A 24421-nucleotide genomic window follows, 5' to 3' on the forward strand; every position below is an offset into this window, starting at 1 on the left:
AAAAAAAAAAAAAAAACACTCAGCTGGTTGGCTGATTACACTGATCTGTTACCTTTCATTGCTGTGTGCGTTGATTTAATCAGCTCATCTCGCCATCTTTTTTTCACTTTTCCATCCTTTGTTCGTTCTCCATTTTCTGCTCGCGTCCATCCTTTGCTCAGCTCTCAGTTGGCAAACCAGTTAACATATCACCCCAGCCGTGTTCGTTCACTTTTTCTCCTTTTCTGCTCGTCCCTCTTTCGTGTTTCACTTTTTTACAACTTTTACGTTTGCTGAAGTTTCGCCTTGTTCACACGTTTGTGCGTTCCGCACGCATTTCCTGTGCTTCCTTTGCCCATTCGTTGCGCTTCCTTTGCCCATTCGTTGCGCTTTCTTTGGCCGTTCGTTGCCCTTTCTTTTCCTTTTCGTTGCCCCCTTTTTCCCACTCTGCGTTGTACTTGCCTCCCTTTTTGGGCACTGCGCGAAATTTAAAAAAAAACGAGGAGAGCAAAATGGCGGAAGAAGAATACTCATGGGACAGCTATTTGAACGACCGACTGTTGGCCACCAACCAGGTGTCCGCCGCGGGGTTGGCATCGGTAAGGCAAGATGAGCGGTGTGATGAGCTCTGTGATTAGCAGCAATTGTGAGAGCGCACGATGCGGTGTGAGTTGCCAAAAAAAGGTGACACAGTGTAAACGTGTGAACAAATACGCATGCATATTTACACACGTGCGAGAGAGCGTTTCCATAGTGCGATGTATAACTGATCCTTTTGATGTCCCCCTCTCCCCCCCCACCTGCAGGAGGAAGACGGAGTTGTGTACGCCTGCGTGGCGCAAGCAGATGAGAACAACCCCGAGTTTGACAAGTGGAGCCTCTTCTACAAGGAGGACTTCGAAATTGAGGTTGAGGACGAGGTAGGCCATGGGGAGCGATAGGTCCCCGCAAAGGGGTGTGTTTGAACGGGGTGTGCTGAAACATGGCGCAGTCGTGTCAGATGAGCTTTGCGCATGGCGCAAATGACACACATCACTTACGTGACACACGCCGTTCGCGTGGCGATTGCGATATGCTTTTCACGTGCGTGTCGTGCCCTGTTCCCCTCAGAATGGAAACAAAAGCAAAAAAACGATTAACGAAGGACAGACGCTGCTGACCGTCTTCAAGGAGGGCTACGCACCCGACGGAGTGTGGCTAGGAGGAACGAAGTATCAGTTCATAAACATCGAGAGGGATCTGGAATTCGAAGGATACACGTTCGATGTGGCGACATGCGCCAAGCTGAAGGGCGGTCTCCACCTGATCAAAGTGCCAGGGGGCAATATCCTTGTTGTGCTTTACGATGAGGAGAAGGAGCATGACCGAGGTAGGATGCGCAGCCGAGCGGTTGAGCGGATGGGCAAACCACTTCACCCGTGCAGTGGTACAGCCTCGCTGTGGGCACACACAGCGCCACGCACCGCACCACGCACCGCACCACGCACTACACCACGTACACCTTCCCGCGTATGCCTCACCTTCCATCCATGCAGGAAACTCCAAAGTTGCTGCCCTGACTTTTTCAAAGGAGCTGGCGGAGAGTGGCGGTCAGTAGTGGGGAGAACCAAGTTGGTCAGCAGGGGGAGCGCCCACCAGGAGGAGCGACCCTATGCAGTGAGGCCCAGTTCGCAGATGACTCATGTGTACAAAAAGGAGCCTTACGGGGTCAATGTTTGACATGCCCCCGTCTCGCCACGGTGATGGAGAGCTACACCACTGAGTTTTAATCTGATGTGTTTACATAGTGAGAAGCAGTATTGCGCGGTACCTGTTTTGCTCCCCTTTTTTTTGCCTTCTTTTTTGCCTTCTTTTTTTGCCTTCTTTTTTTGCCTTCCTTTTTGCCTTTTTTTTTGCCTTTTTTTTGGCACTTTTTTTTTTGGCACATTTTTCTTTTTCGCCCTTCGGCACCTCCAATCAAATGTTGCTTTACAATTCCACCCACTTTGCATTTTTACGGAACTTGGTCATGGGAGGGGAGAGGAGAAGAGACCCCCCCATCTGAGAAGCGTTTTAAGTTCGACTTGTTTATAGGGCGTGGAAGAGGGGGGACCCAAAAGGGCATGCAAAAAAAAAAAAAACACGGCGTTGAAACGGAGGGTGGAATAACATGGTAGAATTGCATGGCAGAATCACATGGTAGAATTGCATGGTAGAATCGCATGGTAGAATTGCATGGTAGAATCGCATGGTAGAATCACATGGTAGAACTGCATGGTAGAATCGCATGGTAGAATCGCATGGTAGACCCACACATGGGGGGAGATTCCCCCTAGTGGCGCTACCCATCGGGCACGCAGGAGGCGTGCACGTGACTGTAGTAGGTGTAGAAGGCCAAGATCCCCTTGACCAAGTAGTAGACGTCCCGCACAGCGGCTATCTCCCTTATCGAATGCATGGCTAGCTGTGGAATGCCAATGTCAATACCTGGCATGGAAAGGTTCGATGCAACCATAGAACCCACAGTACTACCACAAGGGGTATCATTCTTCACCATAAAATTTTGATATTTTATTTTCTCCTTAAAATTGGAAGCAAATAGCTCGAAGGTCCTCTTAAGTAAGCATGTGTAGTAGGGCGAAGTGACGTAATTTTTATTCGTGTTGTATTTGATAGCAATTCCTTCGTGGAAGAATAACTGATGGTCTGTCTGTACCGTTTCTGGGTAGTTGGGGTGACTACAGTGTGCCATGTCGACGTTGAGCAGGAGAGACCTGTTCATGAGACTTCCATACAACTCATCGATGGGAGGAGCAGAAGTGGATGAGGGTGTACTCTCTGCTACCTGGGGAGAACAAATGGCAGTTAAAATTCGCTTAATAAAATTTTGCGTAAAGTAAGACTGCGCGCCGACTTCGCTCAGGGAACCTATTTCTTCGTGGTCGTAACCGATGCAGATGTACAGGTTTGCGTGTGCCTCGGGGGGGACAGAGGAGGAGAGCGGTGCTGCTGGCGCTCCCCCCTTTAGTGTGTTTGTCATCTCCGCGAACGCCTCAAAGACGCAATAAGAACCTAACAGATTATCAAATCTCGCCCCTTCGATGAACTCTTCGTAGGCCCCAGTGAAGCAAGGCTCATGTACATCCATTAAGCACAGTTCGAAATCAAGGATGTCATTTTCTTGGCACTGCAACTCTTTTGCTAGTGTGTAGAGGAGTGGGGATGAGTTGGGATTTTCCTGATGGGAGTGGCAGCTAGGGGAGGAGTCATCTCCGTCCAGGCGCTTATCCTGTGTTTTCCCCACATGCGCAGCGTCTTCCGTAAGGGCATTTGTATCTGTGCCCCTCTCCCCTTTCTCCTTCCCTTTCCCTTTCATCAGCTGATCATACAAAACAGTGGATAGGATAGGCTTCAAATGATTCTCATAATTAATTTTTACTGAAAATTCAAACCTCGTCCTGTTTTGCAAGTGAATAGCAAGACTAGGAAGGAACAACACGGATCTGTTAATTTGGATTAGTTTCTCCACAAGCTTGCCATCTCTCTTGTAGACTACCTGACCAGACAAGCCTAAGCTACGATCGAACCATGTGTGCCACAACCCTGACCCGTAGCATTCTACGTTTAATTGGTTCAACTTACTCTTAACGGTGTTATTATTTGGAGATATTTTCAAACAGCAGGAGTCTATATGACCAATTGAAATAAGGATAGAACCCTTCTCTATGTTAAAGTCCTTCCCAATAAAGAATCCGCATATATTTCTGTTCTGCTTACTGAATACATATCCTTCGTTTTTTCGTAGGTTCCATTTTTCTCCTTCTTGTATTCTCTTGAATCCTTTTTCTTCTAATTTCTCTCGCAGGTTTTTACATGCAAGGAAATTGCTCCCGCTCTTTTGTATGAACTTCACCGCTCCTTGAGCGTACTCGCGCGCCTTCTTTTCCATGGCGTCGTCGCTTCGATGCAGGGGTGACTCCTCAGTTGGGTGGTGAATCCTCAGGTGGGTGGTGAATCCTCAGTTGAGTGGTGACTCCTCAGTTGAGTGGCGACTCCCCAGCAACGCCTTCCCAATTTTAGGCAGCCCCGTAGGTTGGTAACCCCGCAGCTTGGTAACCCCGCAGCTTGGTAACCCTGTAGGTTGATAACCCCGCAGCTTGGTAACCCTATAACTCGGCAACCTTCTAGCTTGGCAACCCTATAATTCGGGGACCTTCTAGCTTGGTAACCCTGTAACTCTTTCCTCGGGTCATTCACCAACTAGAATAAGTGGAAGTGAAAAATTTGAGCTGTTCATAACTTTTTCAAAAGGAAAAAAAAAAAAAAAAAAAAAAAAATAAAACAAACAAAGAAGCAAAGAAGCAAAGGAACCCTTCTGCGTGGCGGGATTGCCTAAACTGAGAAGCACCTTAGAAGTGTGAAAAGCGGGATAAGCTCGGTTGGCGGCGGGCTAGTTGGCAATAACCTCTTTGTGATGGTAGTACCTCTCTCGTGGGCTTCCCCAGTCGCGCGAGGTCAGCCCCTGTGACCTGGTCACTGCAGCACGCACAGCCTGTATGCGCAAGTGCATCGAGGCTCCATGCGCGGAGGATCGCTTAGGTGAGCGGAACCTCCCCCCAAAAAAGGATAGTGCACAGCCAATCGGGAAGTACACCAACTGGTACACGGCGCAACGATAAGCAATCCACGAGGCAACCACTCGTCACCTTTCACGTGACACAAAAAAATAAAATAAAATAAAATAAGGGCGCGGCCCGCAAGTCGACGAGGAGGAAGGAGGAGGCCTCGCAGAATGGCCCACGCACTGCCAGTTCGACGGGCACAAATGGGGAAGAAAAAAAAAAAGCGAAAAACAGATAGGAAAAACGGATAGAAAAAACAGATAGGAAAAACAGGTAGAAAAAACAGATAGAAAAAACAGATAGAAAAAACAGATAGAAAAAACAGATAGAAAAAACAGATAGAAAAAACAGGTGGAAAAAAAATTCACTACTGCCCACCAGTTCTCCTGAGTGAGACACACGTCCCCTCGAAGGAAACCACTAAATGTCCCTCTTTGTATCACTCCTCAGTGCGCCCATAGCCTCACTCACCCCTTTTGGAAAATCAATTCTTGTGCAGCATCGACGGAACGTGTGCCTCGAACTGCGTGGTGGAATTCCCACTCGGTCGAAGTCAAATGGGCAAGGTTCGACATGGGCTGATCTTACCGTATGCTGACTGAGGAGGTAGGCGCGAGAGTTGCGCACCTTTGCGCTCCTTTGTGCTCCTTTGGTGGTTATGCTCCTTTGGACGTTTGAACCTTTGGCCGTTTGAACCTTTGACCGTTATGCTCCTTTAGCCGTTATGCTCCCTTGGCCGTTGTGGGTGATCTCCCCCTCCCCCAAGCGTAAGCATTCTCAGAAGCGGTACAATTAAGGGGCAGAGTAACACAGGCAGGTGTGCACCACATATGCGCCACGTACGTACCTGTAACTACGTGGGGCGGTCGGAGAGACAGTCCCGGGAGGGTTCGCCCCAATGGCGCTTCACCGCGTCGCGTCACTCTTGCGTGCGAGCCAAGATGAAGCTCAACGCCTCGTCGACGAGATGTCGATAGAAAATCTGTCTGCTGTGATCGACGAGGCGAACGAGACCATCACCCTTGAAGAAGAGATCGATCCCAGGATACTGCACATTGCTCAAATGGTCAGTAATAAAATCACTCACATAATTGTACGTTCGTATTTTCTCACTTCTATCTCCATTCATTTTCTTATTTTTCTTGTACTTAAAAAAAAGGTCCTTCTCCTGCTGGTAGTAAAAACAGAACAGTTTGGTCTTAAGTGCCTGTATGGCCATACTCCTGTTTTGTATTTGGCTTGAGGTTTTTTGTACCTCCACAGATAAGTTGGTTGGTTTATGGAGGACCTTCACACATGTCTCATTTTTATTAACACTTTGTCCTCCCGCTCCTCCAGATCTTTTAGTTTCGATCAAGAGATCACTTTTATTTATGTTCATTTTTTTTTGAATTTTCTTTGTTAAGCTTTCCTCATCAAACACAAATACGACAGATGTAGAGGTTTGTATTTTTTTACTATTTACTGGTACTCTCTGTACTCGATGGATTCCATTTTCTTGAACGAAGTGTTCATACACACGCTCTCCTTTGATCACTGCGACGATGCTTCTGTTTCCATCTTTGGTATCATCACTATCTCCTTTGATGAGACTGCAATGGAAATTCTTCAGTTTGCAAAAATTTTCATACATGCTCAGTAGGTCGTTGCAAAACAGCTTGGCTTCGAGGCCCCCCACGCCGGGGGTGATCTGAAGGGATGGGGAGGGCAATTAATGGTTGCAATGGACGTTGTGGGGGGGAGGGACTTAATGGATGGAATGGACGTTGTGGGGGGGCGGCACTTAATGGTTGCAATGGACGTTATGGAGGGGGGGCACTTAATGGCTGGAATGAACGTTGGGGGGAATCCTTTTGAAAGACGGGTTGACCTACCTCCAGCTTCACCTCTTCCGTGTCCAAGTGATGCTCCGTGTTGACAACGTTCTTGTAAAAGTCAAGCACATCCTGTAGGAGGATGCCCCCTACGTCTTCGATGTTGCGCAGGAGCTGCCTAACATCATCGTCTGTGTTCATAACGGAGGAGGACTGCACCTCGTGGATGGTCTTGTCATGGTTGTGCCCCCCGTCGATCAAGCCACTCTCCTGGAAGAGCTGCGCATACACATCTAAGTCGTCATGGAGAGTTTTCAATATTTTGCACCGTTCCTGAATTTTGGTGATTTTCTGATAGGTTCTGCCATCCCCTGTCCTTGAAACGGTTCTTTTGGCTAGCTGTATGAGGAGCTTCTGTTGGTTTTTAGTCAGTTCAGTCGGGATGGAAGTGAAGAATCTGCTGCTGCTCGGAGAGAGGAAGTACTTGACTGCAGTGCTCAGCGGTTTGTTCATTGGGTTACTCGATCCAGGGGGTCACGGGGGAGAATTGCCTCCTTACGCATGCTGCGATGTGCTGCGGGGGGGGGGAAGCGGCGGAGAGGAGGAAGAGGGTGAAGAGGAGGAAGAGGAAGAGGAAGGCGCGGCGGAGAAGAGCTCATGTGGGCTATCCCTTTTCTTCCCTTACACATGAAAGGCGGCGCGCTCGAAGGATGGCTTACCTCCAAGATGGAGAGAAAAATGGCCTGACTTCGAAAGGAGGACTTCGGGTCTGCACGAAGGAAGTGACCTTATCTCGTGTGCGTAGCTCCTCCAGGGAGGGGAGTACCCGGGTTGATGGCGAGTAAGTCGTCGCGGTAACCCTTCCGTTTGTTCGCTCGTTTGGAGCTTCCTCCGTTGGGAGGTGAGTTCACTCGTCGTTGTAGTTCGACACGGGTCAGCGGGGTCAACACGGGTCAGTAGGGTCAACACAGTTCAGTAGGGTCGACAGGGTCAACACGGGTCAGTATGGTCGACAGGGTCAACACGGGTCAGTAGGGTCGACAGGGTCAACACGGGTCAACATGGTCAACAGGGTCAACACGGGTCAACACAGTTCGACATGGTCAACAGGGTCAACACGTTTATAACTCCCCTTTCGCGTAGCTTTTTAATTTTTTTTTTTTTGCTTACTTGGCTTCCAAAGTATCTCCCCGTGGGTCCCCCAGGAAACGCCCCTTGTGCGACATAGCCAGCTTGATACGTATTGCCTGACCACTTGGGGGCAGATCCACGCGAAGGGTAGGTTGGAAAAATAAATGAGGACATTCTGTTGGTATCCCAGAAAGAAGGATCCTGTGGGTTTCCTTCTTCCTGGGGCTTCCCCTTCCGGCGTGCTCCTCGCCCGGAGAGTGTTTTCGCGGGTCGTCTCGTTTATCTGAAATGGGGAAGCGGTGAGGAGGGGAAGCGGCTAAGCGGTGGAGCGGCCAACCGGTGGAGTATAATCGGGCAGAAGTGATGCAGGACCGCTCCTTGAACGCTCCGAGCACACGTACCAAGCAGAGGTACGAGTGGTAGATGACCAAGCAGGAAATCATCGTGAAGAAGAAAAGCAGCACGAGGAAGAGCACCACCAGCCAGGCGAAGAACCACCTGCGAAAGGGGGGGGGCGAGTGGATAAGCGGCTAAGCGGACAAGCGGCAGGTGTGGAGGAACGGATAACCAAATGGGCTAGCCAAATGGGCGCTTTAGCTTCTCATGGGAGGAGGTCCCCACAGAGAGACAACACCCCAGGTGGTGGTCCCATGTGCGCTCCAGCCACCCCGTGTAGGTCCCTCCTCCCATTCCGCTTCCGTATGCACCTCTCCTCAAACGAACCCATTTTCTCCAAAAAGCATCCTTAAAAGGACTCGGAGGAGTAATCTAAGTGCGTGAAAAACCGTCATGGCTTCAAAGAGGAGGTACACTAAATAGGAGGCTCTGTTGTTTTCTGCGACGCAGTTATTGATCCATGGGCAGTGGTGGTCGAATGTGCGCACGCACCTGTGGCAGGCGTTGCAGTGCCTACTTCGCAAGATCTGCCGAAGGGATATGAAAGCGTCATAACAAAGAGGGTTCATTTGGTATGCGGGTAGGATAGACTGTATGCGCTGCGGTACAAAAAAGGAGAAAAGTGCTTACAGCGGGGACACTCCTAGGAACCGCCTTCAGAGCAGCCACCGTGAGATTTTTCACCCTCCGCTTACCTGCACAATGGCGCACACATAGCAGTAGGAGAGTGGGGTACCATACTGGTATACCTCACCACCTCGCACGCGAAAGATAGCGGACGGCTTCATTTTAACATGCATAGAGCATATGATTGGGGTGTGTTTAAGTGGATCCCCTATCGTTTTTTTCACATGAGTTGGTCCTGCATCATGGTTCTCTCCAGCGTTGCATCCCACGTGGTGTAGTTGTGTCACAGAAAGGGGTTTGAACTTAGAGGGGCCGTTCTCATTCACGCTTGCTCTCATCCCAAGGGGGGCAATCAGACGGAGGTTATGCCACAGGGGGGTTCTTCTCAATGGGGGGTAAACTCTTCGCCCAGCTTGGAGATCAGACTTCCCTTCAAATTTGATCCCCACTCGGGTGCTTTCTCGACATGCGTACTTCGTTTGGTTCGTGGAGGGGAGGTGATCCTCATCGGGTTGGTCTGGGCTGTCTCGGCGGTTGCGGTGGACGCCCCGAATGGTGGCACCCTTTTGTTTTTTCTGCATTCTTCTCTCTGTAATGACTGTGTTGTGGTTCTTGTGGTGGATAATGGTCAGGCTGTCGAGTTCTCCTGCATTTGGGGAAGTGGGGTGAATCGTAAATGCGAGTTACTTCTGCAGGGCTACAGTAGTGATGATAAAAAAAAAAAAAAAAAATATGCACGCTGTTAGACATATGAGGTGGGGACAGAAACCAAGCAACATACACCTGATAGCGTGTCTTCCCTCGTGGAATACCACCACCACCCCCTTCCTTCTGTCTAACCATTGGTACTGACTGTCTCGGAGGATAACGAATCCGATGATGTTATCTCATCATGTGTGATGGAAACAGCTGTTGGTGCATCTTTCCTTTGGCCATGTTCCCCGGTGCGTTCACTTAAGCTCGCTTTGAATGCAGCTCGCTCATCATTGGGTAGGTATGCTAGGGGACAAGACTTGAGGTAACCGCTACGAAGGGGGGCAGGAACACCGTTTAGAGTAGCATGGTGAGGAGGAGGGGCGCAACGTGGATTTAACACGACACCGTTTTGAGGAGGCTCGTTAGGTAGCTGGGCTGGGCGCGCCTCGCTCGGCTTGGTTCGTACGGGTCGCGTAGGGACGAGATGGCATAGAACAAGAAGGATGCGGCGTAGAGGAAGAAGAACGAGCTTCGCCCATCGTCCAGAAGCTGACCCGTGCGCACCAAATGAGCTAGGGTGGCTAGGACGGCGAGCTTAATGGATACGACCGCGAGCGGCAGGGGGTTCTTCATCGTGAGGAGGGATTGTGCGAGCATCGTGCGAGCATCGTGTGATCATCGTGTGATCATCGTGTTAGCATCGTGTAAGCATCGTGTGATCATCGTGTAAGCACCGCGTGAGGGACACCCCTGTGTGTAGTCAACCTTTGGGGAAGAGAAAAAAGTCCCGCCGCGGCACCATTTTGATTGCTCTCCCCTTTTTCACCCTTCTCACGCGCAGCTATGATTTACCAAGTTGGTGTGAATGCGGCGAAGGGGCGTGTGCGCGAGTGGCGGAGCGGCAGCGTGCCAGCATGCCTAGCGTATAAGCATGCCTAGCGTATAAGCATGCCTAGCATATAAGCATGCCTAGCATATAAGCATGCCTAGTGTATAAGCATGCGCGGCGCGTTATTCATTCGTTGGATCATTGAAGCAATGGGTCATTATATAATTGGGTCATTCATTCATCTGTTCATTCATTTATTTTTATTTTTTTTTCCCCCTTGGGGAGAGTTCATTTGCAAGGGTTCGTCCAAGCGGCTCGTTCAGTCAGCCTTGGTCGCGAGGGCTACACCGCTGCGCACGAGGTGAGCGATGGGGCAGCAACAAAAAAAAAAAAGGAAGCAAGGGGGGTAGCAGAGGGAGCGGCAAGCGGGACAGTATGGGGAGCCGCTGGGGAGGAAAACGGAGCCGTATCATGCGCAACGAAGGAACGAACGTGTGCATCCCCCATCAGTCCGCCTTCTTAAAAAATTGCGCCTCGGTGGCGGCCAGCCCTTGTCGGACAGGTTCATTTTCCTCGTACTCGAGGTTCCTGGAGGTCTTTTCGTTTTTCGTTACCATGAATCTGTAAAAGGGGGGAAGTGGTGAAAGGGAGAAGCGGTGTGTGGGGGGAAGTGGTGACAGGGAGAAGCGATGACAGGGAGAAGCGGTGAACGGGGAGAAGCAGTGACCGTTTGCATGGACGCGGTGACGGTTTGCAGGGGAGCTTCTCTCCGGCGCACTGGTGGGACGAACCTCAAGACGGCGTCCTGCAGGAAGAGCTTCCTTTTAATTTCGAGAATTACAGAGGGGTACATTTGAAAGGAAAACAAAACGTAGTATGCCTCCAGCTGTTTCTTAATCGGACGGACCAACCTCCTCTTTCCCAAATAAACGGCTTTAAATTTATCTCCGTCTACTTGCTTCAGCTCATATATGTATTCTGCAATTTTTTTTTTAATCTGACTTATCGTGTAGTTACAGGAGAAGAGTATGTCGATGTTGTAGCTACTTCGGGGAGATAGTACAGACTTGAAAATATTTCGTGGACCTTTTTGTGTGACCTTCTTGAATCTCCGGAGGAGTAGCTTGTAGATGTAATCATTTAGGGACCCCCTGAGTTCGAAGTGGCTACGTCGTCCCCTTCCCTGGGTTACAGTAGGACCTGCCCTGTGCTGTGCGCAGCTTGGGGAACTGTTAGGGAAACTGTTAGGGAAACTGTTAGGGAAACTGTTAGGGAAACTGTTAGGGCAACTCTTCGGGGAACTCTTCGAGTAACTGTTCCGGTTGCTAACTCGACTGACGCGTCCTGCGATGAATGCCCACCCTCCTGCCGCTCCTACTACATGACGCACGGGGGCAACTCCCAGGGCCGCTTGCTGATGGGGCCGGCGAGCAAAAAGGGGGCTTTGCAAGGTGGTGACGAGGGCGGCGAGCAGAAGTGAAAGGGGGCGCATAGGAAGTGGTGAGGAGGCGGTAGGGAAGCGGTGAGGAGGCGGTAGGGAAGCGGTGATGAAGCGGTGGGGAAGCGGTGAGGAAGCGGTGAGAAAGCAATGAGGGAACGGCGCGAGGGTTTCACAAAAAAAAAAAAAACAGAAAAGGCTAAAGTGAACATGCGGGGGGCGTGAGTAGGTGAAATTTGCACCACAGTTTGGCCATTTTGGCAGCTCGCGTGCGGCACGGTTTACACCTACTCAGCCCGGATGGCAGTGCCCACCCCACAGGGGGTCCGCCCCTCTGCACGCATACAGAAGGGTGCAAAGAGCTCCCCGTTTTTCAAGTGAAACGATTTTAGGCGATGCGATAACATCCGAATGAGGCGGAGGTCCTTGTTGTGCATCCCTAGGAGTTCCCCGCACCCCCCATGCAGCTGCGCTGGGGGCTGCTCGCGGAGCTGGGCAGGGAGCTTCCCGTGGAGCAGTGCCAAATACTCGTTAAGGTAATCCGGCATGTGGCCCACATTGCAGTGGCAGAGGATTAAGCTGACCCACTCCGGTACACTGAAGCAATTTCGGGTATTCTTCGTTCGCTTAATGAGAAGGTACAGAGCGTCGCACAGGGAGAGGCAACGGGCTTCGTACATAGCAAGGTAGCGATCATCGAACAGGGGGAAGCACTTGCTCTTTATTAGCTTAACTGCGACGTTTAATATGTTGAGAGTGTCCCGCAGAAATTGGTTCTTCTTCTCACCTCGAGTGAGCATTCCGCTGCCCGATATGAACCAAGCGGGTGATCTTCTCAGCTTTGAATAGATTGCTTGAATTTCTTCTTGGCTAATGGAGAGGGAAGCACTGTCCTCCGGTACGTATGGAGTAGTGTTGCCCCCTTGGGTGACTAACTCTTTGTTGAGTCTCCCACGGGAGAGAAGCACATCGTAAAACTCATGAAGAGTCCTAGTGCAATCAACCTGTTGGGTGATAATCTCCTCCTTGGCCTTTCCCTGACATGGTAACTGTGCAGCTTTTTCCGTTGTCTCCATTTCGTAACACACAATGAGGACACGTATAAGGACATGGTGTAGTATAGTGGTCATATGAGTGACACAAGGACCTTTCCATTCCTGTTGATTGGTATATTTGAGGAGTGCCTTAAATGTTAAGTGAAAGTCGCTCATGTCGTAGGTGGTGATGTGTTGTTGGATGTGTCTCACTAAGTGATGAAGTAGCATCTCTCCCTGAGTTGGGGGTGCTTTCCCTAGGAAGAACACAACCGCCATGATATCTTTCTTTCCCAGTTGTGTCAAATTATGAGTCGTCGTTTTGGCTAGCAGTCGGGCGAAGGACTCGTCGTGGAAGTTAAGCTGGGCGTAGAGGCTACACATGTTGAAGAGGTGCCTCCGGTTGGCCAGCAGGGGGGGGCACTGCGGGGTGCGCGGTTTAAGTAGCGATTCGTGTGGCGGTCTAAGTAGCGATTCATGTGGCGATCTCAGTAGCGATTCATGTGGCGATCCGTGTGGCGATCCATAGGGGTACTCACCTTCTGGGGCGTGTACCCCGCTGAATGACTGCTCACCCGAGGGAGCATCCACCTCATTCTCGCCTGCTCTCTCCCATCTGCGCAGGACCTCCTCGTTTATGATCCGAATGTGGAGGTCGCGACTCGTCCCCTTCATGTCCGTCCCGTTCATGTCTGTCCCTTTCATGTCCGTCCCTTTAATGCCCCTCCCGTTCATGTCCGTCCCTTTCATGCCCCTCCCGTTCATGTACCTCACCCCGCCTGCGCAGAAGCAGCCAAGCAGGTAGACCAAACTGTTCGTGTAAATCACAGAGACGTAGAACTTCACAAGGAAGTCCCAAAAATGGCAATACACAGAGAGTGCATTAACGAGGGAGTCTTTTCGGGGTAACCTTTCCCCATTCATGAGATTTAGGAGGAGTTTAAACGATACGATGTGGCTGTAGATTCTCTTATTAAAGTGATCACATGTGATCGAATCGCTAGCTAGTACCCTCAAGGACAGGGTCTTCAAACAGCTCAACAAATCCATAAGATTCTGACGTACAACCAAATCGATATTTATTTTGTCCGTCCTGTACAGCTGCATAAATTGCTCAGGGAAGTAACTCCACATGAAGAAAAAGGGAGAGTAACTTCCATTCGAGGGTTCCCCTTGGAGGGATGCATATGGTTCTGGGTAAGCATAGGATGTTGGTCCTTTTTGCAGGTTCTGAGAGGGGACTCTTCCGAGATGTGTGACTTCATTACATATGTGTTGTCGTTTGTTGGAGGAGTCCCTCCCCTTTGGGGACTTCTCCCACTTCGGTCTCCAAAACAGATTCAGGTAGATGTGCACAGTGGCTGTGCTTATCGTGCGGAGGAAGTGGTCACTGCTAATGGGGTAGTCATGGTAGGGGGCTTTCTCAGTAGCCCCCCTCGGGGAACCCCCCTCCCGGAGGTCGAACCGGTTTAGCACCTCCGCGTATCTGTTCACAAACAGGGCGATACTAACAAAGTGGTGGACGTCCAAATGCACCTCCGTGTAGAATCGCTTGATTCGATTCAAGTTCATGCGGTTTGGATCAATATGGCTAGTTACAACGACCCGTGGGTGGGGCTTCCCTTTATCACGTAGAAGTTTATCCGTGTGGTGATTCTCCCCCCTGAGAAGAGGATGCTTATCGGTGTGGTGACCCTCCGTAGGGGGCCTTACACCAAGTGTGGTTGAGGCGAACAAGTAATTAACCAACTCCAGGTAGAACACGCTCAGTAGATCCATGTGCTCTTTGGAGCTCTTTAATTTTGCAGAGTGCTTGTTAATTACTGTGAGGATTTCTACTACCATTTGGCTGCATATCTGTTTGTTGAAAGGGTCGTTCTTCTGAGTGGTCCTTATTACCCCCAATTGGGTGTGTGTCCCTACTGGGGCTTGACCCTTTCGGTCGCTTCTCTCATCATGGTGTAGGTACCTCCTATTTAGTTGGACAAACGAATTCACCACTCTGGTAAGGAGCTCCCTGCAGTGGTTCGCCTGTCCGTCGTAGTCCAACAGGCACAGCGCATTCAGCAGGTATGTACAACTTCGTATGGCTACCTCTGACGCGTCACCCTTTGCGTGGAACTGCTTCAAAAGTGCTTCGACGAAGGAGCGCACGTGCAGCTGGCTAGTTCGCACAAAGTGGTGCAGTAGGGTTGGCGGGGGTAGCGGCGTGGTTGGCGTGGTTAGCGGCGCGATTGGCCGGGTTAGCCTGGTTAGCGGCGCGATTGGCCGGGTTAGCCTGGTTAGCCTGGTTAGCCTGGTCAGCCTGGTCAGCGGCGTGGGTGATTGCGTAGGAGCTTGCGGGGGGGATCCTTTCCCAGCCTGGGGCTGCCAACCTCTCCTCCCGTCCTGCTTCTGAACCCGACGCGGTCTCGCGTCGACCCGACGTCCCAACTGCTCGCTCAACTCATTCAGGAAGGAGCACAGCGCTGACAGAGGGTACACAACATCATCGTCGCACAAGTACCCATCTCGCTGCTTTTCCAAAATGAAGTTCAAAAGTATTTTCACTTTGTTTTCCCTTTTTCTTTTAACTATGTTGTTAATGCAGTTTAAAAAAAAATATTTCATTGTATGGTTGAGTGGAGCGTGCGCGCGCTGTATGCAAAGTGGGGATGCAGGGAGCCGGTCACATTTCCCTTCGCATTAGCAATCGCATTCGCGTTAGCAATCGCATTAGCATTCGCGTTAGCAATCGCGTTAGCAATCGCGTGGCTAAAACTGGCACAATTAATTTTTTCACGTGAACTCTCTTTTTTTTTTCACTAAGGAATACATTTACTTCGCTTCAACTGTGCACGGTCAGGCGCCAAAGGGGGGGTGCTCAAACGGGGCGCGCACATGGGGAGCGCAAATGGGGGGCGCACATGGGGAGCGCAAATGGGGGGCGCAAATGGGGATCGCACATGGGGATCGCACATGGGGAGCGCAAATGGGACACACAAACGGGGCGCGCCAACATGATGGGAGGGGAGAGAAGGCTCACCTCTGTGCAGATTTGCACGTCGACGAGTGTGGTGCTGCGCGCTGGGCGACTCCTCCCCGCTGGGCGACTGCTCCCCGCTGGGGGACTCCTCCTCACTTGCGCTCAGCTGGAGAACAGCTGCAGGATGCTGTTGAACCCGTTTGTGTGGCAGATCTGCATGAACACGGAGTTGTACAAATTTTGCTTCAGTTCCAGGTTGATGTTGATGTCGCGCAGGACCTGCGGAGGGGGGGGGGGGCAGGGAGGTGATAAGTAAAGCGGTTCTCAGGAAAGCGGTTCTCAGGAAAGCGGTTCTCAGGAAAGCGGTTCTCAGGAAAGCGGTTCTCAGGAAAGCGGTTCTCAGGAAAGCGGTTCTCAGGAAAGCGGTTCTCAGGAAAGCGGTTCTCAGGAAAGCGGTTCTCAGGAAAGCGGTTCTCAGGAAAGCGGTTCTCAGGAAAGCGGTTCTCAGTAAAGCGGTTATCGGTAATCGATTCTCAGTAAAGCGGTTATCGGTAGGGAAGTGGATCGACGCGTTGCACATAAGTGGGGGACGCGTCGGGAGAGGGCCTCCGCGCATGCCTCTAGACATGCTTCCACTCTAAACGCGCTCCCTCCTCCTCACCGTGTCGTTAATGTTGTCGCTGTTGATCATCTGCAGCTTGACGTAGGTGACTTCGAAGTTTTTGTCCAGCTCGTCCTTCTGCACCTCCTGATGATGCACCTTGGTCTTCTTCAAAACGAGTTCGTTATTGGTGATATTTTGGTTAAGGAGGTTGAGTATATCTACGACGAAGGGCTCTCCACGGATCTTTTCATTACTCATGATTTTGGTCAACGCCAGGAAGATAATAATTTTCTCGTTTACGTTGATGAGTTTGTCCAGGATGGGCATGTAAAGGTTCTTCAGCACGTTGAAGATGAGGCCTGCGGGGTGAAGCGGCGGTTAGGAAGGTGAAGCGGCGGTTAGGAGGGTGAAGCGGCGGTTAGGAGGGTGAAGCGGCGGTTAGGGAAGGTGAAGCGGCGGTTAGGGAAGGTGAAGCGGCGGTTAGGGAAGGTGAAGCGGCGGTTAGGAAGGTGAAGCGGCGGTTAGGAAGGTGAAGCGGCGGTTAGGAAGGTGAAGCGGCGGTTAGGAAGGTGAAGCGGCGGTTAGGAAGGTGAAGCGGCGATTAGGGAAGGTGAAGCGGCGATTAGGGAAGGTGAAGCGGCGATTAGGGAAGGTGAAGCGGCGGTTAGGAAGGGTGAGGCGCAGTGTGCTGGGTTAATGACCCGGCGAGGTGCTCCGCAACCGCTGCGCAAACGCTACGCCGCCACTCCTCAACCGCTGCCCAACTGCGCCGCCACTCCGCAACCGCTGCGCAAACGCTACGCCGCCACTCCTCACCCGCGTGTATCTGCTCCACCGTGTCGACGAAAAGAGAAACGTCCGTCTTGAGAACCAACACAGAAAGCGCATGAACCACCTTAATCTTAATAATGTCATTCTTGTACTGCTGAAGAAATGTGAACAGTAAAACGAAGAGAGGCTTCAAGAAAGTCTTATATGATTCCACAGGAAGATAAGTAAAAATAATTAAAATAATTTGGAACGAATCTGTAGACAACTTCTTATTAGACAAACAATAATGATAAATATTAAAAAGCTGTTGCATGTTCGTTTTAATGATCTCCTCAAAGAGATGATGCTTTTTAAAAAAACTTCGTAAAACACATATTATCCCATTTACATTACCAACAGTACTTTTCCATAAATCCATCTCGTATAAGTTACTCAAAATCTTCACATGAATTTTCTGAACAGTGCAGGTATTATCTACAATTATAGACAATATTTGAAAAATATATGGTATGAAATCATGTACATACATTTGTAAAATTTGAGAAAAAGTTGATATTAAGAAATCTTCTACTTGATGAATATTATTTTCATTTTTCGATTTGTATATTAAGGAGATTATTATAGTGAGTAACTCAAAGAGGTAATGATTAAAGAGAGGGTTATGTGAATCGTTAATAATTATTTTGATAGTATTGTCTAGGATAAGTAACAGGGGGACATATAAATTGGCTAGCTTCTCAGGACATAAAAGGAATATCCTCATAATGGTAATTAGGATATATTCATTTAGGATCTTTACATGTACGTGATATTTCAACAGGAACAACAATCTGGTCAGTGTCTTCGATAAACAATTGGTGAAGATTACCTGCACGAGGTCACTACCGATTTGCTGATTCAGAATTCGATTCATGCAAAGGCACGCGTAGCAGTATATCATTACTTTATCCGTGAACAGCAGGTGGTGTAGGAAGGTAAACACATCTAACGCGTTGTTGGGTCCGATGCAAATGCTTCTATTATTGAGGAGGAACTTCAAAATGGAGAGCAGATAAATTGTGTTCTTTTTGCTGAACAGGTCTTCGTTGCAGATCCAAACGGATTTGTGGCCGCCTGCGGTGTGGCCTGCCCCGCTGTGTACCACTCCGGTGTGGCCGCCTGCGCCGTGGCCTGCCGCGCTGTGGCCTGCCCCGCCATGCCCTGCCGCGCCGTGCCCCACCCCGCTGGCGGAGTTCGTTCCTGGCCGACTCGCAAAGTCGTAATCGTGGATGCTATAACAAAGGGCGTCCACGTCCGGGTACTTCATCTTGGCCGTCATAACGAATTCTTTAAGAATGTGTTGCACGTTCTGTTCATAAAAGTTCTGTGCCAAGTTTACCTGACCAAGACAGGTGATTAGTTGTATTTTGTACTCCAAATTGCAGGCCTCGTAAAAGGGGTCATTCTTGTCAATCCCTACATGGTGGAGGTTACTCTCCTCGGATGAGTTTGCTCTGTGGAGATTTCCAAAATGGTTCTGTTGCATCTGCGTCGTGTTGGAAACGCCTGTAGAGACACCTCCTCCCCCTACTGCATCGGCTCTCTCAGTGGACGAAGTGGCAGAAGGACCAAAGAACATGAGTGAGTCCCTTGCAAAAATTCTAACCTCCAACATGGGGAAGCAAGCGTCGAAGTAGTTATCACAGAGGGTTTTCAAAAAATAGGTAGCCGCAGATCTGACGGAAAAGGAGTTCACCTTGTTCAGGTCGTTCCTAAAGTATTCCAGATCTGCATCTAGGATCTCCTCTATATCGATTCGTCTAAGTCGGATGTGATGTAGAACCCGTTCGATAATTTTGTGTAGAAACTGTTTGTCCTTATATGGGTTCGAGTCATTTTTATTCAAGTTCATGTGATGAATGAGCTTGATGGTAGATGCAAGGCAGTTGTAATTGTGACATAACAAATTCCTGTCACTTTCGGAGTAAAGAACTTGGGTCAAAGAAAACACTAACTTCACGATGTACTTTTTGGATTCATCCTGATACGTCTCCGAAATTATTTTGATTACATCTACTAACATCACTTTGCATTTTAAAACGTTTTGCAAAAATTTGGAGTTCAGCTTGGACAGTTCTTGTGGGTTCAGTTGTGGGGGGGCGAACTGGCCAGCGGGGCTCTGCGACGCGGTTGTGGAAATGGCGGCCGCACTGTAGGGGGGGGCGGCCGCATTAAAGGAAGAAGCGGCCGCATTGAAGGAAGAAGCCCCGCCTGCGCTGTAGGACGACGTAGCACCCGCGCTGTAGAGCAACTCCATGTAGCGAACGAAATTCCCCACCATGCCAACATCGTAGAGAAGCATATTATTAAAAATGTTGAAAAGGACCTCAAAATTGTCCTCAAAATATTCAGGCAGATCCACTCCGATGATGGCATAAAATATCTTCAAGTATACGTGCATATTCTGTAGGAGGTAGTTCATGGCGAGGAAGCAGTTACTTATCTGCAGATACACTTCGCTGGGTTTGAGTTCTGCTCCGGACGCTGTAAGTAATGCGTTGGGACCCCCCCCTGAGACGTTTAGCTTCTCCGCAAGGTACCCACTACTCTCAGAAAATTTTCCATAAAGATAGACAAAGTAAAGAGTTAAAGGAAATTCAATATGTGTGAGGATTATTTTCAAATCATATTTGGATACATAATCATTATTTTTGTATTTCTTCACAATTTTTCTAACTATTTTCATGGCGATAAATTTTTTTCTCAGGAGAGTAGTGTTTATATGATGACGGGAGGAGTGTGCCATGGCTGTGGCAAGTGGAACGAGTTTCACATTTCCGTTGTAATCGTTAGCAATGGTTCCCTTTCCTGGGAAGTCAAACTGTGGATTCCCCATCCCTCCTGCAACAGCATTAACAGCATTATCCACACTAACCGCGCTAACTACATTAACTACACTAACCATGTTAGAAAGACTAGCCACACCAACTCCGGGTAAGCCATACAAAGTACAATCACTGAGCAGGAACAAGCTGTGTCTGTCATTCGTTTTGTACACTCTCTTCGTGTTGTTAATGTAGTTTACAATATCATCGTTAAGAGACTTATTGCGACAGCAGATGACATTTTTAATTTCCTCCAAGTTGGATAAAAATTTTCCATACTGAACGAAGAAGTTATCCTGGGTTAGTTCCTCCATTATTTCCTTATTCCTTACGTAAAGCATGATGCAATCGATGATCTTAGCTGTATCGTCCACCTTTTTCCTCTCATCACTGTGTAGTAGTTGCACCACACTGTCTGCTCCACCATCGCTAATGTAAAGAGTGATTAAATAAAACAACAGATAATCGTAATCGTCACAGATGCTAAACTTGAATAGGTAGAGTAGAATCTCATAGAAATATTTGTCCAAGCTTTGTATGTCTTCATTGTTCACATCGAGTAGGAAGTGCATGCAGAAATGCTTAATCTGTATGCTCAAGTCGGGGCTGAGTTCTAGACTCTCTAAGTTACTGTGAACACTTTTTTTTACGAAGTTTTTTATACTTATCATGATTGCTATTTTTACATTCCTGTTTAGCACTCCATCGTAGAGATTTTTTTTTTCGTTTTTTTCATCGTATGGGTACATGACGAACTTGAGGAGCAGCCGGATGTAGTTCTCCCGGTTGGGGTCCTCGTACAGCGCCGTGATCTTCGCTTCGCTCTGCTTTATGTCCTCGAAGTTGCTCGACACGCTCCGCGCGAACACCGTCAGCAAGTCGCTCTCCAGTTTGTCCTCCATGGCGGGATTGGCGGTGTTAGCGGGGGGAGCGGCGTAGGCGGGGTTAGCGGTATTAGCGGGATTAGCGGTGTAGGCTGTGCTGGCGGTGTAGGCTGTACTGGCGGTACCAGCTGCGGTTGCTCTCTCGCGTAGCTCTTCCGGCTTCGCGGGTTGCTCACTGAGAAGATTGCTACGGGTGATATCTTCGGGTGATATCTTCGGGTGATATCTTCGGGTGATATCTTCGGGTGATATCTTCGAATGATAACTTGGGGTGACCACCTCAGGTGCTACCTTCCGGGGCTGCCTCCTGGGGCTGGCTCGGGCGCTGTACTACCCCCCTTCGCTCCCGCTCGGCCACACACAAGCGCGCGCGCGAATGCATGTTACGCGTCCCTCTGGGGGGCGGCGGAAGCGCGGGGGAGCAGCAATAATGGGGAGAAGCAATAATGGGGAGAAGCAATGAGGGGGAGAAGCAATGTGGGGAAGAAGCAAAGAGGGGGAGAAGCAAAGAGGGGAAGAAGCAAAGGGGGGAAGAAGCAAAGAGGGGAAGAAGCAACGATGGGACGAACTGCAAAGGCGCAAAAAAAAAAAAAAAAAAAAAAAAAAGTTTTCCCAAGGGGGGTCCTCTTTTTATGCATAAAAGGATGACCACACTTTGTTCATTTTTTATGAAAAAAGGGATTAGCTTTTTCCTTTTTTTTTCCCTTTTTTTTTTTCCTTTTTTTTTTCCTTTTTTTTTTGCCTTTTTTTTTTTGCCTTATTTTTTGCCTTATTTTTTTTTTTTTTTTTTTCTTCTTTTTTGCCTGAACAGGTCATACTTTTTTACGTCCCCTATGGCGTGAGTGGGCGAGGCGGCAATTGGAGGGAAGCGAGTTGCGAGTCGCTAGTAGCAAACAGTGAGGTGAGTATAAGAAGAAGGAAACACCGATTTGGGGGGGGAAGAAAAAGTCACAAGTGGGTGCGTGCACAAATTGGTTATTGAGGAAACTCCGAAGGGGGAGGGTGCGCCGAACTGGTGACCGACCGACCGACCTTTGGGCAAAAATGCGGAGGCGCTGGGGAACGGTGATGATGCATTCCCCATGGGTGAGCATACAGTCCCTTTGGGACGATGCAACTTTAATAACCTTTGTAGTGAACGGATGAGGTGTGTTTCTCCTCTGAGTTTATGCCCATTCGGTGTGGGGGGTTTGGGAAATGAAAAGTACCCCCCGTTTGGGAACACCTGGTAACGCGTCAAGCAGTTTCGTTCCGCTAGTTGGGTACACATTTTTTTTTTTCCTTTTTTTTCTTTTCTTTTTTTCTTTTTCCTTTTTTTTTCCCGTTTTTTTTTTTTTTTCTCCTCCCAACTGTACGTGAGATTTCTCCACAAAAGGAGCGTTAGAGCTTCCTTTTACGTTTCGCCTTTTTAAAGGTCATGTACTTCGACTACGCGTGGATTCATAAAGGTATGTGCACGCAGGTACCTGCACGAATTGTAACCGTAGGGGGTGGGGGGAGTATCCCCGCCTTGAGTGAATGCGCCCAGCAGAGAGGTGACCAGATTGAGCCTTGGAAAGGAGCCAATGCAGCACAGTACAGTGCAGAAGTGGGTGTGTCGGCGCGCTAACGATGCGGAGAATGCGGACGATACGGACGATGCGGACGATGCCGACGATGCCGACGATGCCGACGATGCCGAGCGGGGTGATCTACACCGGTGTCTACCGGAGAACCCGCTCATGAACGAACGGTACGACCGAATGGACGCGCAGCGGTGGGCCTAGTCAGGGAGGTTGCTCATCGTGCCATGACTTCATCTTTAATTTTGCATAAGCGGGGTGCGCTGCGCGCAAGTTTACCTTGGGGCAAAGGCAACCAACGAGTTGATGGAGCAGTCAGGGGGGAGGCGTGGGCCACGTGGAGAAAACTGCGCCGGGGGCAGGGGGTTCCGATCTTTGCCCAATTTAGAGGATTGCTTTTCGGCAGCTTTTTGGTAGCTTTTCGGCAGCATCCCCACTAAGTGCGCCTTGCGAAAACACCTGGACGGTTGCACCCCTTTGTGTACCTGCTCGTGTGTCTGATCATTTCGAGTGGGACGCACCGTGTGCAGGTGGTAGGGCAGAAGCAGAAGGAGAGGCAGAAGGGGAGGCAGAAGACGCACCGCCATACACGACACACCGGCAGACACACCGGCAGACGCGGCCCCGTTTGTCACCTCCTGGGGATGGTGAAACTGTCGGAAAGGTTCGCCAAATGAACGTTGCGACTCTTCTGATTCATGTACTGGAATAAGCAGTCGAGGAATCGAGCAATCGTTTCGTCCTTCTGGTATTTTTTTATGGCCACTAATGGATTCTTCAAATAGTCTCCCATAAAGTTAGACACTTTTTCACTTTCGACGAGCGTCTTAAAATGCGAGTTGCTACTGAGGACTGCACTGATTTCGTCGCTGTTTAAAATGACGTTGCTGTACTTTTGGGCGACGTAATTAGTGGCCTTCTTTGTCTGGTCCGTTTGGTCCGTTTGCTCTGTTTGTTCCGTTTGCTCCTTATGCTCCGTTTGCTCCTTGTGATCCTTATGCTCCTTTTGCTCCTTCCTTTGGTTGTCCCCTTCCTGTGGCATGGGACCGGTCTTCTTGATGACCGTCTTGAGGGTCAGGGTACTCCGTTGGGGTGGTTGTCGTGCCAACTCATTACGGGGAAGTTCCTTCGCTTCATCCTGGCTTCTTTTCGTCTTGTCCGTTTTTTTTATTTTCTCCAGTGGAGGGGGGAGGATGTCAAAGGTGCGGCCCTTCTTGCCGTCCATTTTTGCATGAGGGGGGGAAGGGGGGTAGACGATTCGAGCGATTCGAACGACTCAGGCGATTCAGGTGATCCGGGCGATCCGGTTTGCATTGTGGGATCGCGAGAGGGATCGCGGCGGACTGCTCATTTGGCGCGCACCTCCGTTGCAGCTGTCGCGCCCGGAGCAACCACTGTGCAGCTGCCCTCGTTAACAACGCACATGCAAAGAAAAGCTGTTTAACTCTACGCGAATTATCACGCTAATGGGTGAGGCCCTCCACCGACCGATGCCTCCCCCCAAATGAGTTTTCTCAATCGTTCCTCTAATATGGTGGTTGACGTCGAAGTGGGCGGACAGCACATGTCATTACGGGGAGACTCCCTCCGTGAGCAAACTGCAGTTTCTCGGTGAGCCCGAGTTGGGAGTTCTTCATTAGGTGTTCCTACTCCAGTGGTTACTACCCCGGGTAGGGGAAGTCTCCACAGTGAAGGACAAAAAAAAAAAAAAAAAAAAAGAAGCGCATCCACCCACACGTTTGGGCAAAAAAATTCACGCAGAGGTGTCCATTTCTACTTGATGAACATGTGAAAGCAAACGAAAAAAAAAAAGGCACTCTCCTCGCAGGGAAATATAAAGAAAATAAGGTCCCTATGTTATGTCGCCAGAAATGTGGAGAATAGCTTCATCTGCTGGATCACCACGTAGAAAAGAAAAAACGACGGCGTGCTTTTTACGAACTGAGTCCTCGCTGGAGAGGCGGATGGACAATGACACATGTGGCGCGAATGTGATGCAACTGTTGGGAGGAAAATCATTTCATGCACATAAATGCGCTTTTTTTCTTCTTTTTTTTTTTTCTTTTATACGTCCTCGCGGAAGGAGAAGATATGAAAAGCCGCATTTTCTTTTCCGTGGTGAGGGTACCCCCACCTGGAAAGTTCACGCCACAGGGGGGATATTCATTTTTTTGGCGCAACAGAAACCCCTAAGGGGTCGTTTTCCCCCAGCGGTGAGAAGCGAAA

The 24421-nt window shown here is 49.5% G+C and overlaps 8 protein-coding genes across 8 annotated transcripts; 1 reads left to right on the forward strand and 7 right to left on the reverse strand.

Annotated features, from left to right (window-relative positions):
- Nucleotides 1–491: 491 nt before the first annotated feature.
- On the forward strand, nucleotides 492–1576 carry PCYB_073970 (hypothetical protein; the record flags this gene model as incomplete). The annotated part of the gene is made up of 4 exons (XM_004221794.1): nucleotides 492–578; nucleotides 786–899; nucleotides 1090–1348; nucleotides 1515–1576. The coding sequence occupies 4 exons, from the start codon at nucleotides 492–494 to the stop codon at nucleotides 1574–1576; spliced, it is 522 nt and encodes a 173-aa protein (XP_004221842.1).
- Nucleotides 1577–2299: 723 nt separating this feature from the next.
- PCYB_073980 (aspartyl aminopeptidase) lies at nucleotides 2300–3907 on the reverse strand (the record flags this gene model as incomplete). Its single annotated transcript, XM_004221795.1, has 2 exons — nucleotides 2300–2803; nucleotides 2873–3907. 2 exons carry the CDS (start codon nucleotides 3905–3907, stop codon nucleotides 2300–2302), a joined length of 1539 nt encoding a protein of 512 aa, XP_004221843.1.
- Nucleotides 3908–5499: 1592 nt separating this feature from the next.
- PCYB_073990 (peptide release factor) lies at nucleotides 5500–6907 on the reverse strand (the record flags this gene model as incomplete). Its single annotated transcript, XM_004221796.1, has 1 exon — nucleotides 5500–6907. The coding sequence occupies one exon, from the start codon at nucleotides 6905–6907 to the stop codon at nucleotides 6383–6385; it is 525 nt and encodes a 174-aa protein (XP_004221844.1). The 3' UTR covers nucleotides 5500–6382.
- A 1334-nt stretch (nucleotides 6908–8241) lies between these two features.
- On the reverse strand, nucleotides 8242–9877 carry PCYB_074000 (DHHC-type zinc finger protein; the record flags this gene model as incomplete). The annotated part of the gene is made up of 4 exons (XM_004221797.1): nucleotides 8242–8496; nucleotides 8614–9228; nucleotides 9389–9573; nucleotides 9645–9877. 3 exons carry the CDS (start codon nucleotides 9875–9877, stop codon nucleotides 9053–9055), a joined length of 594 nt encoding a protein of 197 aa, XP_004221845.1. The 3' UTR covers nucleotides 8242–8496; nucleotides 8614–9052.
- Nucleotides 9878–10579: 702 nt separating this feature from the next.
- PCYB_074010 (30S ribosomal protein S6) lies at nucleotides 10580–11565 on the reverse strand (the record flags this gene model as incomplete). Its single annotated transcript, XM_004221798.1, has 2 exons — nucleotides 10580–10694; nucleotides 10865–11565. The coding sequence occupies 2 exons, from the start codon at nucleotides 11563–11565 to the stop codon at nucleotides 10580–10582; spliced, it is 816 nt and encodes a 271-aa protein (XP_004221846.1).
- A 233-nt stretch (nucleotides 11566–11798) lies between these two features.
- On the reverse strand, nucleotides 11799–15155 carry PCYB_074020 (hypothetical protein; the record flags this gene model as incomplete). Its single annotated transcript, XM_004221799.1, has 2 exons — nucleotides 11799–12968; nucleotides 13419–15155. The coding sequence occupies 2 exons, from the start codon at nucleotides 15153–15155 to the stop codon at nucleotides 11799–11801; spliced, it is 2907 nt and encodes a 968-aa protein (XP_004221847.1).
- Nucleotides 15156–15672: 517 nt separating this feature from the next.
- Nucleotides 15673–20651, reverse strand: PCYB_074030 (hypothetical protein; the record flags this gene model as incomplete). The annotated part of the gene is made up of 3 exons (XM_004221800.1): nucleotides 15673–15789; nucleotides 16172–16473; nucleotides 16931–20651. 3 exons carry the CDS (start codon nucleotides 20649–20651, stop codon nucleotides 15673–15675), a joined length of 4140 nt encoding a protein of 1379 aa, XP_004221848.1.
- Nucleotides 20652–22826: 2175 nt separating this feature from the next.
- PCYB_074040 (hypothetical protein) lies at nucleotides 22827–23420 on the reverse strand (the record flags this gene model as incomplete). Its single annotated transcript, XM_004221801.1, has 1 exon — nucleotides 22827–23420. The coding sequence occupies one exon, from the start codon at nucleotides 23418–23420 to the stop codon at nucleotides 22827–22829; it is 594 nt and encodes a 197-aa protein (XP_004221849.1).
- Between the last annotated feature and the right edge of the window lie 1001 nt (nucleotides 23421–24421).

The sequence above is a fragment of the Plasmodium cynomolgi genome, chromosome 7, assembly GCF_000321355.1.
Source record: "Plasmodium cynomolgi strain B DNA, chromosome 7, whole genome shotgun sequence".
In the NCBI taxonomy this organism is placed as follows: Eukaryota; Apicomplexa; class Aconoidasida; order Haemosporida; family Plasmodiidae; genus Plasmodium; species Plasmodium cynomolgi.